We start from the raw sequence: 17,832 nt of genomic DNA, 5'->3' as shown, positions 1-17,832 counted from the left end.
GGAAGACCTGTGCCCTCTTGGCACCTATTACTGAGGAAATCAACTGTACTGCTCTAGAAGGAATATTCTGCCACCTTGGAACAACACCCACTTTCGCTCTTTGTTTTTCTTCTTGCCTTTGGGGTTCTGCGTTTTATAAGGGTCTCTTCCTCAGCCATGCCTGCCCAGAGCCCCCCCCCCACAATGATGTCTGATCAGTTTATATGGTGCAGGTTTCCTCTGTATCAAAAGTATATAATACAAAATGGCAAAGATGTTCATTGTTCTACAAGTGGAGAAGCCTTGGTATAATAAGCTCTATGCCAGCGAGCTACTGGAGCAGAAGTAACAGTGTGGGCACAGGATGCAGGCACTCAAGCAGCTAATCTGTCACTCTCTCCTTCTCAGTGGCAGGCCATATCCCTGACAGTCATCGAGAAGGTTCAGATTGCAGCCGCCATCTTGGGTTCTCTCTTCCTCATTGCCAGTATCTCTTGGCTCATCTGGTCGACCTTCAGTCCCTCAGCAAAATGGCAACGCCAAGACCTCCTCTTCCAGATCTGCTATGGGATGTACGGCTTCATGGACGTGGTGTGCATAGGTGGGTCTGGGGGGCTTGTCTCCAGGAGAAGTGATGAGTTGCCTAGTAAGAAAATGGGGGAAAAAAATCCCTCAAGCTCCCATATGCTCAGAGGCCAAGCAGAAAAGCAATGGGCTTGAGACCCAAGATCTAGGATGAAGCCATAGCTTAGGAATAAGAGGTAGGTGGGAAAGAAGAGGGGGTCCGGACAAAGAAGAAAAACTGAAGTCATTACCAAGCAAATTTGTCTTGCCCATTTGATGACAAGAATGAAGCTTGTCTCTGAGGTAGAGAAGATCAGTTGGTGAGTTCATTTGTCTTAGACAGGGAGTGGAAGGTGTCTTCTCAGTTGTACACCCTACAAGTCATGACACACCGATTCTACACAGCAAAATACCCAGAAGCACCATGATGAGAACTGTCTTTTTATTGTTCTCTGTGAAGGTATGTACATGTGGGTAGATTAAGTGTGTATGAAGGTTTGCACATACATGCACATATAAGTGTCCATGTGTGCAACACACATATTTGGGGGGTGGGTGTCAGAAGACAGCTTTGTATGTTATCCTCAGATGCCTTTCACCTGTAGTCTGAGACAGGGTCTCTCATTGTCCAGGAACTTTGTCAGGCAGGTTAGGTGAGCTGCTCAGCAAGTGCCAGAGATCTACCTATGTCCTCCTCTCTTGTCTCTATTTCAGAAATTATAGACATACCACCTGGCTTTTCACAGGGACTGCAGGAACCAGAACTTCGTAAAGCCTTTTTGCTAAGTCAGCCGTCTCTGGCCCCTACCTCTTTCTTCTTCTATAAGCCTCTTCTAGTATCCCAGATTTCATCTAGTCCTTTGAGGAGTAGGAAATAGAATGCTGTTCCGAAGCCCCACCCCTGCTTCACCATGAGCTTCTGGGTTGTTATTGTTGCTCATCCCAGGTAATGTTTTGTTTGAAAGGCTGAAGTGTTTTAGGAAAAATTCAGAACCCACTTCTTTAGTTCCTACTTCTTCCCCAACCCAATGCCCAAGCCAGTGCTCTGTCTCTTGTTCACCATGGCTCACGGAGGGCTGGGTCCTATTTCTTTCAACAGATGGTTATGGCTGTTGATGGCAAAGATGCTTGCTCCATGCAAACGAGGAGGTGGAAACAGTCCTGGTTATTCTGAGTGAGATTCTGCTCGAACACTGGCCGCACATCCTCATCTGGAACTTTCATATCCCTAGGCCACGGTACCGGGAGGATTGTGCTACTTGCACATAGCAAAATGTTCTTCTTGACACTGCTGTGTTAGATCAAATATGCCGAACCACTCTGTCTTACAGGAAAACATCTACTAGTTCCAATTTGGCTGAGATGATGGTGATGTGGATTTCTTTGGGCTCATGTAATATTGAAAATAGAAAAGACCCAGAGAATATCATACTGGTCACAGAAGCCATAGGCATGTAATGTCAGACCGTGTGTGTTTATCTAAGCCAACAAATGTATTTTGTCTTGCTATGTTAATTCAATATATCAACCAGGGGGACAAAGATTACTTTTTTTTTTTTTTTCAGATTGTGAAATATTGAAAGGTGTCTCTTAGGCCAACTCAATAGGAGAGTAAGAACTATAGTTAAGCACTTTCCCAGGACAGGCAGACTGACCCTAGAGAATTCTGGGAAGTGAAATAAAACAGAGAATGTCCTGTGACCTAGACAAGGAGCAGGAGGTGATGAGCAGCAATTGGAGGCAATAATCAGACTCCTGTGGTGGCTGTGATGCTGGCCAACAGTGACACTGGTGGTTGTAAGGGTGGAATTCTCCATCAGTTGCTCTTACTTGACAGAACTGTCTGCAGCCATCCAGGTAACACTGGCTGGGTGTGAAAGTACAAGGACTTTCTTCAGGGAGAATCAAGTAGAAGCTTCAGTATTCACCATGGATGTCTTTATTTTGGGTCTCAACCAACCACTCAGCCTTACTAGAAAGCAAACTTGGCATCAGTTTAAGGAGTGTGAGATGAAAACTCAGGCTTTCTTCTGCTGGAGAATCCTAAGCATGTCCCTCTTCCACATGCTTCTGAGTCCTAGCTTATCCCTTGGCTTCAAAAACAACCAAGATCCACAGTGTCATTGCAGGATCAACCCAAGCATGGTTTTCAAAGCCCTCTGGAAATGTGGGTTGGGAAAAAAATGTTGAGTGAACGATTCCATACCCAAGGTCCATGTTCCTTGTGTTAAGCAATGCAACTTCTAGATTTTTCTCTGTCTTTCTGGTACCGAGACCAGTTTGTTCCCTAAAACTGCTAAACAGCCAGGGGTAATGAAGAGTGGCTATAAGCCATGGGTAGTTAGGTCTTTATGTATAGGTCTTTTTATTGTTCTTACTTTTTATTGGAGTAGTGTGGTGAGTTACAGTTCAGGATGGTGGAGGGATTCTATGAAGAAATTCCGCTGGAAGCCAAGAGCAAACACTGTTTACTGTTTGTGAAACCAAGTCTGTCTCATTCATAGCTGGATCCATCCAGCTGGCTTTTAGGAGCATCAGTGGTCACTGAGAAAACCAAGAGTAACAATTCAAAGAATGGCCTTTAGCTCTCAACAAAGGATTTTGCCTGCAGTCGTTGCCAGACTCTCTAGGTTCCCCATCAGATGGAGTTAGTGGATCTCCAGGGTTGAGGTCAATGACTTTGGATGTGAGCATATCAATGTAATGCAGTTCCTGATACAAACGGTCCCAGAAGGCAAATGCATTTCTTGGGTTAGCATCTTAATCTCATAGAGTAATGCATGCAACTTTGAAAATCAAGTGTAAGTCAATGGGAACACAAACCACCAATTCCCTGGAAAGAAGCAATGGGGATACAACTCTTTAATGATCAGAGAGGTGAGTACTGTGGTCATATTTCACAGGTTGGTAAGACTCAGAGAAACTGTCCTCTAGGCCACACACCTAAGCACACAGTGGAGTAGAGAATGGCTCTAATTCCATTTTCTATAGCCTATTTTATCTTTGATTGCTCTATATGAAGTTATATAGTTAGGGATGACCCTTATCCTAGCATTATTGTAACACAGCAGACTTCGAGGGAGGCAGAAACGAACCCAGTCATTACCACCAGCGTCAATCAGAAGTTTGCTGGACCCCATCTGTTTCAGTCTTGCGTTTGGGATCCAAGCCATCATCAGCATGACTGCACGTTTAAAACAGTCAGTGCTGCTTTTATGCCAATGGAGAGAAGAGGCTTTGGAAGTTAGGATGGAATTTGGGTAGCCTATCTGTCTATGCTATCCTCTGTCAACGGCTATTTTAGGTTAGGTAAATCTAATTCTACTGATTAACATGGACTTGGAAAATCTATTCATTTATACATAAACATTATTGATATGGCACTGAACCCACACTTGAGCATGAGAGGCAGTGGTTTTAGTGTATCATATGTCCCATGGAGGGAAGTGACTATCGCCACTCAGAAACTAGCGCTTATGCTGAAGTCTGGAATCAGACATGAGTCCCAAGAAGAGAAAACTGGGTCAGAGGGCTTTGCAACGGCTGTATCCATTTCTCCAACAGCATTTACTGGCTTCCTTGTGCTTTGCCCCAAAAACCAAGAGACATTAAAAGAGATATAAATGAGACATATCTGTCCAAGAACTTAGTCTACAAGCACACGATCACTCACGATGGGGAGGGTTTCTATTGGAGGCAGAGAGGAAGACAGAAAAGAGCAAAGATCAGTGACCTCTCATAGAAGCTCCCAAAAGACTTGCTGAAGGAACCCTACCCTTAAGCTGGTTTCAAAGGAGAAATCAACGTTTTTCCAAAAGAGAGAAAATATTCTAGGCAGAGGGACTTGTGTGTGGAAACACAGAAGAACCAAGAAGGTATGCTTGGGAAGCTGAGTGGGTTTATATGGTTCAAAGGCAAAGATCCAGGGGCAGGAGGTTAATGATGAGCAACGAGTTTGGGGAAAATGGCAGATGCCAAATCCCACAGGGCCATAAATCATGTGCTTAGAACTCTGACATCACTTGGCTAGGAACGTGGAAGCAATGACAGAATTTTACATAGGAAAGTCTGGTGAGACACAGATATTTAAACCTGCAAACCTAATCACTATGGGTAGGATAGGTCAGAGCTGGGTAGACTGGAAGTAGGAGGGACCAGCTGAAAAATAATTATCTAAGCAGGTACAGAGATACAACACAGAGATAGTGGGCAAGAGGTATAAAAGTGACCTGTGATCCACACAGCCCTTAGAAAGGATGAAATGAGGCAGGCAGTTGCTGGAACAAAGGGGATCCAAGGGTATATACTTTGACAAAGATACCAAAACAAAGGGACTACCCTTATCTTAAAATCTAGGCAGGAAAGGCAAAGGCTTTCCCAAAACCAAGAGTTTTCAATGAAGAGAAACAAGTCATTGTAGACAGCAGAGATGAGAGGGTAACTGCGGGGAGGGTTGATTGGAGCCTGGGGGCGTGGCTGAAGCTGGGGACAGGGCTTTTATATCAGACAGTTCTTTCCTGTGAGATGGGAGAAGATGAGGACTCTGGGCCAGTTCTGCAAGTGTTCATGGCTGACTGGAAGAAGGGAAGTGGTAAGAGAAAGTAAAAATTTTAGTCCATGCACAGGAGTCTGTTGAATGTTAGGTCAGATTTGAGGCAGATTTGAAGGTTCACAGGAAAAGCTGAAGCCATGAGTTTGATGAATTAATTTAGGAGGGATTTTCAGAGGAGAGGTGGCTTAAAGGAATAGGACAGGTTACAAAAAACATTTAAGGGATTGATGGAGACAGACTCGGGAGGACAGGAGAAACCGAGTCTCTGATAAAAGAGTGGTAGGGTTTGGACAGACAGGAGTGACATGGTAGAATTGGTCTTGGTCCCACAGCCACATCTAACTCAGCATGTCCTAAGTTTGTGTCCTTCAGTGAGCCAATCTCTCTCCGTTTCCCATTCCTCCTCTGTGAGGCTATCTAATGAGAGCATCACTGGAGGTCTGTGAGGGGTCTGTTGGGGAATGAGACGGCCCATGGAGATGATAGGCCCTCAAAAATATCAGTGACTGGGGTAGAAAGCACTCAATCAGAGTGAAGTCCCCTTTAATTAAGCAAAGGTTTGCCAATTGTTACCACAATCTCAATTTAGTCTCGGCCAAGACAGAGACGGAGCCCAAACCTGGCTTCCTGGCAAGGTCTGCTTTTATTGTGAGCAGAATCCTTTCTCAAAGGCTCTTGGTTCCCTCACACACCCACCTCCTTTCACCCAGATCCACTTCTTCCTCTTTCGTCATCTCTAATGACTCTGTTGTCTGTAGCTGAAGTTGACAGACCCTTTCAACAAGAAAATGGGGCCTTCTCTGCTCCAGTGGGTGACATTATTAGGACTTAACAAGGGAAAATTAATTAAGGGTGTTGGCACCAAAAATAATTTTTAATCACTCCACAGACCTAAGAGATGGACCATCAAAAGGTCAACACTGAAAAGTGAGGCTGTCACCCTTGGTATGTTTGTTTACATTTGTCACTTCTGAGTAGAGTAGAAAAAGAAGAATGCTTTTGAGATTATTTCTGAACCTTAAAATGATGGTAGAGCATTTTTTTCAACAGTAGAGCAATTTTTTTAAAGTATAGAAACAGCTCTTTCTTCTCTGTGTGGTCCCTTGAGGTCTTGTCTTGTGATGTGTAGATATCTAGCCCCTGTCCTTAAAAAGTACAGAGATTTAACTGGGAATAGGAAAAGGGCAAAATGACTGTGAGGCATTTGTAATTTTGAATCTAATTTTAGAGCCAGTGAGATAGCTCAGTGGGTAAAGGTACAAGGTAAAAGGAGAAAACTGACTCCTACAAACTGTCCTCTCTGACCTACACACACACACACACACACACACACACACACACACACACACATACAAATATATATATATATATAATTTTAAGTCTTAATTTTAATTCAGATTAACTCATTCTGAGTAGAATGAGTTAATCCACCTATTGGGCTATTAATTAGGAAAATGGGACAGGGAGCAGAGACAGCCTGGTCTGATAAAGTCTAGAAAACCAGACTAGTTCCTAACAACCTTTATGGCCTTGGGCATACATCCTCTTTATAAGAGATTTCCTCATGTATAGAATGAGATAATCTGATAATCTCTGAGATCCTCCTAGCCTAGGATTTAGAAGTTACTCATGTAGTAAGCTGGTAGTAGAGTCCTCAAAGGTTGACAGCTGTGGCTGTAAGGAATCCCCAATAATGTTGGGCTGGGTGTGAGAAGCATCAACCTCACAAACGGATAAGAGAGTGCTTTGCTTATACTCTCCAAGTAGTTTGTCCAATTTCTGGATAAATGTTGACTCGTGTCTTACCACCCAAAGCTTCCATACACCATCATCTCTCTTTTCAGCAAGGCTACTGGATGCATTGAGAGTGAAGGTGATGAATTTAGAAGAAAATTTGCCAAGTGAGCACCACCTACTTCACAGGATACCCCACAAAAGGCACTTCACTCTTCCAGATGTACCCACAAAGCCCAAAGTATTTTAGAAACAACTCTTTGGGACTGTTGTCAACATCAGACAGATTTACGAATGATGTGCCTGTCTATTGGTAGGCTTGTGAGGAAGAACAGACCCAACCAAATAAGTAACAGAGACACTCAACACAGCTAATAACACACTTGGGGGATGCCATGACACATGCCATCAAGACATGTGCTTCTCTGAAGGTGTTAGGGAAACCCAGCAACCTACGTCATCCAACCATCAGTGGTGCAAGGTTCCAGAGCACAGAGAGGCGCTCCTCCACACAACAATCTAAGGAGCCAAGTTCTTCCCATTCTTAGCTGCATCGCCTTTAGGCTTGTAAGCTTTTTGCTTCTATCTAGTAAAAAAATGACCATGAATAAGGCAGACCCCCCTCTTTTCATTCAATGTCTATTTTATAGATGTTGACCTGACTCTGCTCACATTCACACTAGGGATCTGGCCCCTCATAGTCCATAAAGAAAAAAAAATGCCATTCCTTCCCAGTGGCAGCTGTGTGTGGAGGGAGGACCATGGTGGGCTTCTAGCAATCTCTATCACTGTAAGCCCACCCCACTGAGGGAACCGTTCTATGATATCTATGAGTTATGATAGTCTGATGGGAGAAAAAAACCCGAGTTCCCAAATATTATCTGTTAAAGTCTCAGAAAAATTTAGAAGCCCAAATTCTCCATGGATACAGAATATGTCGGTTATTCGTGCGTTACTATAACCAAAAAGCCTGACAGAAACAACTTAAACTGGAGTCATTTGTTTTGGCTTGGGATTTCTCAGGCTGTGGTCCATTCTGGCAGAAAAGACACTGAGGTGGGAATGACTGTCCACCAAGGGAGCATGTGGTGGAGGGTTGTTCATATCACAGAAGACAGGAAGCAGAGAAAGCAGCCTGGAACCAGGGAAGCATATAACCTTCAAAGCCTCCCTCCAGCATGACCTACTTATGCCAGCCAGGCCCCACCTCCCAATGGCTCCACAACCTTCAGAATCACACCAGAGGCGGGGGACATTTCAGATTCAAACAATAACACAGAGTTTCGGTATGTCTGCCTACACAAACAGCTTTTTAAATTTATAATAACATATGTGAGGCACAGCCTGGCTGTGCCTCAGAGGCATGAAGATGTCTCTCCAGAGAGTATGAGGTGGCTTTGCCAATCTGGCATCCCCAGCCACCCCAAAAATAGCTGGCTTTATTTATTTATTTGTTATTTATGTAAGATGAAATCATGTGATACTTATTTGATAGCGATGATAAAATAATAACCAGCATTTTTTATGCATTGTATTCTAAGCACTGTGAAAAGAGCTTCATATACTGTAGGGCTTTGTTTTTATCTTAATCTTCTTTACCCCCAGCAACTCCATGGCATGCATGGCTGCTGTTCCATTGCCTACATTTCTGATGGGAAAACCAAGAGTGAGAGGTGACCTTTGCAGGGCCTTTTATCTAGAATGCAATTCTGTGTTGGCCACTGTTAAAACAAGGTGTCACACATTAAAACATATATTGAGCAAGAGATCTTATTAGTAATGCTAAGAGAAATGGTACATAGACATACATGACGAAAAAAAAATAGTTACTTTTCTCTGTAGTTGTTTGAGAGGTGTGCACATGACCTGGACCACAGACAAGGAAGAAGCATCAGCCACGTGGTGCTGCTCCGGTTTAGATGCACCTAGGGTGATGGCCCCACTTCATAGACTAACTGCATTTTCTTGGACAAGGACATTTCTTCCCTGAGCTCTGTTTCCTCTTCTATAAAATGGAGGTTATAAGATGGCTTACCTCATAGAAGCTTCTGTTTTAAATAGCTCATTTTGCAAAGCCCTATCCCCATTTTTTTTTTTTACTATGTCAGAACACTATAAAGCATTCAAGAAACATTATTATCACCATGGCTACCACCATCACCATGAGCTTTATCATCACCTTTAAGCGTTGGTACCACCCGGTGTGGCTGAGGAATGCCAAGCCTCATGTTCAAAGTAAGAGCCCTCAGCTTCATGAAGGAACCCTGCAGGAAAATCCCCGACTGCACAGATCCTTGCAGAAATGCACCCTTCGAGGAAAGCAGTGTATATTTGAGGCTCCACATTTTCCCTCCCCTATCCAGTCCTATGGCATAAATATCACTTCATTCCCAGGCACCTCACCAGCATATTTATTTCCTCAGAAAAGGCTTCTTACAGCTAGCTCTGTTTTGTCCTGGGTGAGCAGAGGGGTTCAAGACTCAGAAACATCAAGACACACTCTGTACATTGACCAAAAGCAATCAGCCCCATCAGGTGACTGCTGGGTGAGAGTTCTGGCAGAAGTCATACCAAAGGAGCATGCCCCCTCAGTGCCTAGGCACTGACCAAACACTAAAATGGTGGAAACAAAAGGGAACTGGCTTCCCATTGACCCTCATCAAACACTATGGGCATCTTACATCTTTGGCTCTTTACTGCTGGATTGAGGCACCTAGACCCACCCATCACCACTCCCTGGGGAGGCCCCTAGTGGAGCTCCAGGTAGGGATGTAAGGTCACATGCCACAGCTGTCGGGCAGAGGTGAAATATTGTAGTTGGAATGTGAATGTCTTCATAGGGTCATCTATTTGAGTTCCTGAATCCTAACTCTGGAAACTGCTTTGGAAGGCTTGGGGACCTTTAGGGGACGCAGTCTTCTGAAAGGAGTAGATCACTGAATGTGGGCATTGGAGCTTTATAGCCGGGTCCCACTTTGCTCTCCACTTGCTGACTGTAGTCACAGTGTGATGTAGACTCTTCCTCTTTTAAACTGTGTCTTGTCAGGTGTTTGGTCACAGTAATAAAATAGAAACCAGATAATATAGAAAGCCTTTCTGGGGAAGAGGTTGTGCTGCACAAAAAAGCTGTGGTGGTGGAGGGGGAGGCCGCAAAAGGAGAGCTTGACCCCACCCACACCTTTGGAACTAGTTGCTAGAGCACCTTTCACCCTGATGTGTTGTTCTCTAGCAACGGCTCCTCCTAATGATGGAGAAGGAGAATAGCTCCACAGGAGAACAGATGCTCATGGTGACAGGTGACTGGTATGTCTTCTGCAATGAAGGAGGCAGAAGACATACCAGTGTCCTGTGTTCTCCCTCCAACGACCCATTCCGTGTGGCCTCAGTGTTGATGCCTGCCAAGTGTGACACTCAGGACTCCTCACCCCATCCAGTATCACTAAAACAAACAACAATCAAACCTCTGTGAGGAAGGAAACACCAGTTCCAACTTGCTGATGAGAAACTGAGACTCACAATAAGCAAATTCTCTGCTGAAGCCAAAAGGTTTGTAAACGACAGACACACTATTATTTTATATATATATGCGCATGGGCAGGTAATTGACTCTAACTTATGAGGACTAATGGTCTTTGGGAACAGGAAGTGCCCATTTCTACCATTGCCCTATATTTTAGCATCTAGTATATCTGGAGAAAGTATACTTTTCAAATTTATCTGTAGTGTGTGTGCGTGTGTGTGTGTGTGTGTGTGTGTGTGTGCACTCATGTGCATGTGGAGGCTAAAAGTCAATGTCAAGCGTCTTTCTCAACTGCTTCTCTACCTTATTTTTTGAAACAAGGTCTCACTGAACCGGGACGTTGCACTTCATCTGTACTGGCTGGCCAGTACACTCTAAGGATCCTCTCTATCAGATTCCCCAGAGCTGGGATTAAGGACATCTGCCATACATGTCTTACATGGATGTTCAGAATCCAAACTCACTTCTTCACTTGTGTATATCAAGCACTTGATGAAATCCTTTTCTCTTCCTCCTCTTCTTTTTTAAATTAAAATGTAGCCTGGCAGTGGTGACACACACCTTTGATCCTGGCCCTTGGGAGGCATAGACAGGTAGATCTCTAAGTTTGAGGATAATCTGGTCTATGGAGTAAGTTCCAGGACAACCTGGGCTACACAGACAAACCCTGTCTCAGTGGGGATAAAATGAAAAATGAAATCTAAAAGGTAGTGCCTTCTGTGTGTAGAGGGCAAGAATGAGAATGTGTCTAGGCAGTGTGTCTCTTAATCCTCCATGTACATCATAAAATCACCGGAGACTACTTAGAGATGCAGGTCTCAGGCCTGGCCCCAGACCTACTGACTCGGCTTTCCGAGGATAATAGGGCCAGGAATCTGCCAGTTCCTAAGCTCCCTGAAGACTCTGATGTACACCTAAGTCTGAAAGGCGCTATTTTAGAGTCGTCAGTTAAGTCAGAACACTAGCAGAAGATGAGGGTGTGGAGGTGACTTCTGGGTCACTGAGGCAATGAGAGGTTTCCCTGTAGACTTCTTGATCAACTTGTTTTGAGCTGTAATTGGGCACGTGGTGGGGAGCAGTACTGTGACCACAGTAGGGTCTCAGAGACACAGAGTGGGCACTCAGAAAAGACGCCATCAGAGTTGTATCTCCCTCACAAGAAAAATCCAGTGGTCAAAATGCACCAAGGGAAGGTTGGGGTGCTTTTTTTGGAGAACTCCTTGCTGTTGCTATGGTTATAGGGTGTGGAGGAGCTATGGAAGTGGGGCTGCCTGTTCATGGTGGCCAGCCTTTTCATTCCTCATCGTCTAAGCAAAAGGCCATTTCAGCTGAAGATAAAGATAAAGAGAGAGCAACTGCAAAAGAGGTGTCTGACAACCTGTAGAGCCTAGAACCCTGTGAGAAAGAGAAGCCCAAAAGCTGGAAACACTTTAGAGACATGAAGTGTCTGCTTTCTGAAACTGGATTTATCACAAATTCAGCCAAGATCTGAGTACATTGCAAATAATTGCTCAGTGGCTGTTAAACTGCATAGAAAAAAAAAATCTCAGGAAAGGACCCAGTTAAAATTCACTACATTCTTTCCTTCCATCCTTCTCTCTCTCCCTCCCTCTTTCCCTCCCTTTCTCCCTCCCTCCTTCTATTTCTTTTTTTCTGTTCTGGCTTATTTTTTGAGACAGGATCTCATGAAACCTGGGCTGGTTTCAAACCCTCTGTGTAGCCAATGATGACCTCACCAGCCATGTGCTAAGATTATAGGCTCACACCACCACACTGGTTTACAGAGTACTGGGGAGTAAACTCAGGACCTGGCAAATACCGGCAAGCACTGTAGCAATGCAGCTACATCCTCATCTCTTCCTTCTACAGTCTGACTCCTCGCCAATAGCCCTTTTCGCTCACCAGAGTCCGATCTCTTTCCCAGATCACCACCATTTCCTACCCATCATCCTTGTTTGCCACCATGTTGGCTGCCTGCGTCATCAGCTCCAAACTCATCTTCCTTGTTTTTAAAGAATTCCCTCATGCAATGAATCAATAAGTAATTTCTGAAGCCGAAGGCTGAGGGGAGTGGATACAAATGAGGTAGTTTATGTTTTTCCAACTTTTTCCAAATAAGTGTTATCTAGAAAAACAGGTGCACTCCTCCCCCCTAATCCACCCATCCATTAAAATGGTTTAATTACTGCCTGAACCCTAGACAGGCAATTAAAAGGCAGTATAAAAACCAAAAATTTAAGGCACCCTCTTCAATCAGAGGAAAGCTGTTTGATCGAGAAGCTAATTAAAAATGGAGAGTAGATTCCAGCCAGAAAGTTTGGGGCCTTAAAAGCCCCCTAGTTTTCTGTACCCAGGCCCAACCCCCTCCTTAGCAAGTCTCCATGGTGTTCCCAGTGCTGCGCTGGCTGCTGAGACTCAGTCGGAGCCTGTACTATGGAGAAAGGCACAAAGCAGCATATGCAAGGCATGGGGGAGAAACAGATGACCGGATGACCTCAGTACACATTTACATTTAAGGGAACACAGACATAATGGGAATTGGCATTGTTGGGGACAGAAATGAAGCGAAGCCTCTTTGTCCAGCACCCATCACACTGAGTCAGGGGGTCCACAGAGGGTCTTTAGGGAGTTATGCTCCCTCTAAACTATTGGGACAATTTAGATGTTGGGGTTTTCTCCCAGAGAGATGGTGTTTACCCAGAGCTGGGAACCAATGAGTCTTTCAGTGAACCCCTGAAGAGACATCGAGAGAAATGCAATTTCAGGAGCTGCTGGATACTGGGAGAAGTGGAAGTGGTCGGCTGCTCTTTTCTCCCAGGGTCTGCATTTACCTGTCAGGCCCCACTTCCTCACCTGTAGAGGCATGATGATCTGGGATCACAACCATTATGTCCTGAGAGGGGAGGAGCAGGGTGGGAAGTCTGGGAGCTAAGTGACTTGAGGTGGCAGTGAGTGTGAGGGCAGGACAGGATCTCTGGGAGGCAGCTTCCATGAGGCAGCTCATTTTAATGGGGGAACAAAGGCTATTTAAACATTTGGGGGTGAGTGTACATCATTGGCAGGGGGCCAGGGTGCTAGAGATGCCTCATTAGCATGAGGAAATGCTTGCTGGATGTGACCTTATAAGGGGAAAGGAAGTTTAACCTGGATACATGTCTTCCTGCAGTAGGGCAAAGGTGATGGCTCAGGGCTATGCATACCCAACACTCAGGCCCAGAGCAGGGCAGTAATGATCCTCTCCCTGCCAATCTCAGAATGAGATTTCCAGAGTTAGGACATGCCTCAACCCTACTCTTGCTTCAGGCCTGTTCCCTGTTTCCCTATCCCCACATGCATTAAAGCAGAAAAGCTCTATGGTGTTTCTATTCCAGACTTGGGCTGTGGTGAGGATGCTAACTAACTCTTGTCCTGAGGTTTCCATAGCTACGGGATAAATCCCACCTTGTATTTCATAGCGGCTGTCCATCCCTTCTCAGGATGTGGGCCAAGAAGAAGTGTCACACAGGCATCTCTGTGCCTGCTGGTACATCCATGCCGCCTTCCTTCTCCATCTTCCAGAAGCCTCTGTCCTTTCAAGTGCCTTCTTCTTTCTTTACCACTTTTCTCCTCAGTGCTTCTGGCTGCTGGCTGGCCTCCCTGACCTCTCGGGCCTGTCTGTAGATCCCTCCTACACTCCCTTCCTACACTCAGCATCTTTATACATCAGTATACCACCTTCTTGGAGGTATCTTGAACATGTGTGTGGTTTGTGGTTTTGTTTGTCTCTGCTCTCTCTTTCTCTCCATCCCTCCCTCCCTCTCATGTGTATGTGTGCTATTCATTTTTTTCCTTTTATTGAGATGATGTATTATGATCACCATTTCCCCTCCCTCTACTCTTTCTAGTTCTTCCCCATGTCCCCTCCCATCTTGATATAGCCACTTTCTGTTTCTCACTAGAAAACAAACAGGATTCTAAGGAATAACAATAAAATATAAAAATATATATATAATAACATAAAACAAAAATATCACATCAGATATGGACAAACAAACAGAAGGAAAATAGCCCGAGAGAAGACATGAGAATCATGTTCACACTCATTAACACTCTCACTAAATTGGAAGCCATAATACAATGGATCTCAACCTGTGGGTCATAACCCCTTTAGGGGTCAAAGGATCCTTTTACAGGGGTTACTTAAGACCACTGGAAAACACAGATACTTACATAACTATTCAAAACAGCAGCAAAATTACAGTTATGAAGTAGCAACAAAAATAATTTTATTCTTGAGGTCACCACAACACAAGGAGCTGTATTAAAGGGTCACAGCATTAGGATGGTTGAGAACCACTGTCTTAATATATACACAGAGGACCTGGTACAACCCTGTGCAGCCCTGTGCCTGCTGACTCCGTCTCTGTGCGTTCATTTGAGCATCAGTCCTGTTGATTCACAGGACTTTGTTTTCTTGGTATCTTCCATCCCCTCTGTCTCTTACACTCCACTTCTTCTTCCATGGGGTTCTCTAAGCCCCGAGGGGAGGGATTTGATGGAGAGATCCCATATAGGTCTGAGTGTTTTAAGTCTCCCACTCTGCATGATGTCTGGCTGTGTGTCTCTGTATTTGTTCCCATCTACTGCAGGAGGAAACTTCTCTGATGATGGCTGAGATGGGCACTGATTAGATTTGTCCTTCTGGGTCTGATATAGCTTACTCCTCATGACTTTCTTCTAGTGTTTTGTTTTCTAATACAGTTGTGCTGCAATACTTATATTGACTTTGTTTTTACCTTTTTCTTTCAAGTGACTTCTCTTTTTGTTTTATTTTGTTTACTAATTATCTATTAAGGCAGTCCATGAATTTAAAAACACATAGCAATCTTATAGTATCTTATGAATATATATTATATTATATTAGTATCTTGTATGTGTGTGATATCACTAAACTGTTTGGCTTGAAAGCTTGAAGATCATGAGTGGGTTCTGAGAATCCAAACATAGGTCCTACATGGCAAGCATTTTACCCATGGAGTCATGTTCCCAGCCGTGATGAGAGATTTTTTTGCTATACCATCACACAGCAGAACACAGGACAGGTGAAAACCAACTGTTGGTCAAGGCTCTTTGTAAGTCATGCAATCTGTTCATGAGGAGTAAGTTCTCATGGCCTAATCACTGTGTAAAGGACCCGACTTTCAATACTAACTCATTGATAACATCCGAGTGTTAAAAGAAGATGCACTTAAACAACAGTACCACTTCTACTCCCTAAAATTCTATCACCATCTGTCTTAGTTAGTTTTAGTTAGGGTTTCTATTGCTACAACAAAATGCCATGACCGAAAAGTAAGTTGGGATTGAAAGGTTTATTCAGCTTACACTCTCATATCACTGTTCATCACCGAAGGAAGTCATGGCAGGAATTCAAGCAGGACAGGAACCCAGAGGCAGGAGCTGATGCAGAAGCCATGGAGGAGTACTACGTTCTGACTTGCTTCTCATGGCTTGCTTAGCCTGCTTTCTTATAGTACCCAACAGCCTAGGGATGACACCACCTACCATGGGCTGGGCCCTTACCCATTGATCACTAATTCAGAAAATACCTTACAGTTGGATCTCATGGAGGCATTTCTTCAACTAAGGCTCCTTTCTCTCTGATGATTCTAGCTTGTTGCCAGATGTGGTTTGTTTCCAGTGGCTACCACTGGATTTGGCCAGTATAACTGCAGGAATGTTCAGCCTGTATATTGGTAATGTTGGCTGTGGGAAGAGCTAGAGTTTCAGTTCTCATTCAGCAGGACCAGGATGACCACAGGATTTCATCCCTGTTGCCTTTTAAAAGCACACGATTCATTCAACGCTTTCTAAGCACAGGGCATCATGAATATTAATACAGGGAAGGCAAAATACTTATATTACAATGTAATTGAAAAATTCGAATTGTGCCAATCCAAGAAGGGGGCAAGATGGAGCAGAAGTAAGCCAAGGCACTTCATACAGAGCCCCGGCTATTTTGTGACCTTCTCCCTTCTGGGTGACTCATGGAGTCTGGGAATCTGGTGGTACCCTGGAGTTATGTGGCTCAGAGCTGGAAGGTAGATTTAGAATAAAAGCAACACAGTAAGACCCCAGTGCCCGTGTCTGTGTAAGTTAAGGAGGTGGTGGCACTGTCCCATAGATATTACCTTCTTTGCTTAGCCTTTGTCTTCTTCTCTTCCTGCTAGGACTCATCATCCATGAAGGGCCCTCCGTGTATCGCATCTTTAAACGCTGGCAGGCTGTAAACCAGCAGTGGAAAGTACTGAACTATGACAAGGCAAAAGACTTAGAGGATCAAAAGTCAGGAGGCAGAACAAACGTACAGACTTCCTCATCTGCCCAAACCAACATGCCCTCCACAGAAGAGGAGGCAGCCAGCCCGCCTGCCAGTGAAGAAGGCCCCACCAGGGCTGCCAGCCACCCCTCAGGCCCTGCGTCCCAACACCACTGTGCTTACACCATCCTACACATCCTGAGTCACTTGAGACCTCATGACCAGCGGAGCGCCCAGGGCAGCAGCCGAGAGCTCGTCATGAGAGTCACCACAGTATGAGAGGAGGCCTGGGAGGAAGGTTGAGACCACACACACCACAGGAAAGAGTCTGGGCCAGGAGGGGCCCAGAGAGCAGGAATGGGAGGCAGAAATCCAGCCGTGGGTGGTGGGCCTCAAGGGGAGCTGTGGGGAGACTACCCAAGGGAGGGCGCTTATGATTTCCAGTCTATTGGTTTTACTGCAAGAGAAAAGTAACATCAACTCCACATTGGGCAGAATAAAAAATAAAATCTGCCCTAAGAAAACAACCCCTCCCGGAGAGCCACAAGTAGCAAGACACCCAGAAAGGGGTGGGCAGAAAATGGTGGCTGGTACCTACCTGCTGTGCCTGTGGGTGTAAGAGCAGCAAAGAGAGAAAGCAATGGCCACCTAGGGAAGAGCTTTTGTAATTTGCACCTCTCTCCCTCAGCCTTGGGTTTATCCCTCCCTGGGTGCTGCTTCCTAGTACTAGGTACCCCAGAGAGAGAGAGAGAGAGAGAGAGAGAGAGACTGGGGCCTTGTGAGCTGGTGACCCCATGTTTGTTGGGGCCTCTACAATTGGCAAAATTCCAGTGACTCAAATGGCTTTATGGATCCCCAGGAAGGGAGATGTTGGTATGCCTGGCCTGAGTGATGGGGCTGGGTCCCCCAGAAAGAACTTTCTTAGCTGTAACTACAAGTGTCATGTGAACTCAAAGAAGGCTGAGGTTTAGAGATGGTAATATTTCTGTTTCCTTGTTTATTTCATGGTGATTTGGCTCAAAGATGTTTACAGGAGAGGAGGGGACTCATACACACACACTCATACTCACACACAAACACGCACACATGTGCGTGGGGGGAAGCACAGACTTCTCATGAGTGTCTCAAGCACATTTCTGCTGCTGTGGCATCAGCCTTCAAAGCTGTCAGGCCAGGGATGATTTT

The 17,832-nt window shown here is 44.8% G+C and overlaps 1 protein-coding gene across 2 annotated transcripts in view; it reads left to right on the top strand.

The window, feature by feature from the left end:
- MARCHF4 (membrane associated ring-CH-type finger 4) overlaps nt 1-16,926 on the top strand; it is a gene marked incomplete at both ends in the record, with an annotated part of 109,260 nt that extends 92,334 nt beyond the window's left edge. Inside the window, 2 exons of one of the 2 annotated variants that reach the window (XM_080933088.1) lie at nt 388-580; nt 16,559-16,926. In XM_080933088.1, coding sequence (XP_080789214.1) covers nt 388-580; nt 16,559-16,926 — 561 coding nt within the window. Of the gene's footprint in view, nt 1-387; nt 598-9,272; nt 9,342-16,558 lie in introns of those variants that run through there. The other variant, XM_080933089.1, reaches the window with a different exon arrangement.
- Between the last annotated feature and the right edge of the window lie 906 nt (nt 16,927-17,832).

This window comes from Micromys minutus, assembly GCF_963924665.1.
Source record: "Micromys minutus genome assembly, chromosome: 19".
NCBI lineage: Eukaryota > Metazoa > Chordata > Mammalia > Rodentia > Muridae > Micromys > Micromys minutus.
The sequence above is the reverse complement of the archived record's forward strand: the minus strand, read 5'-3'. Positions and strand labels throughout refer to the sequence as shown.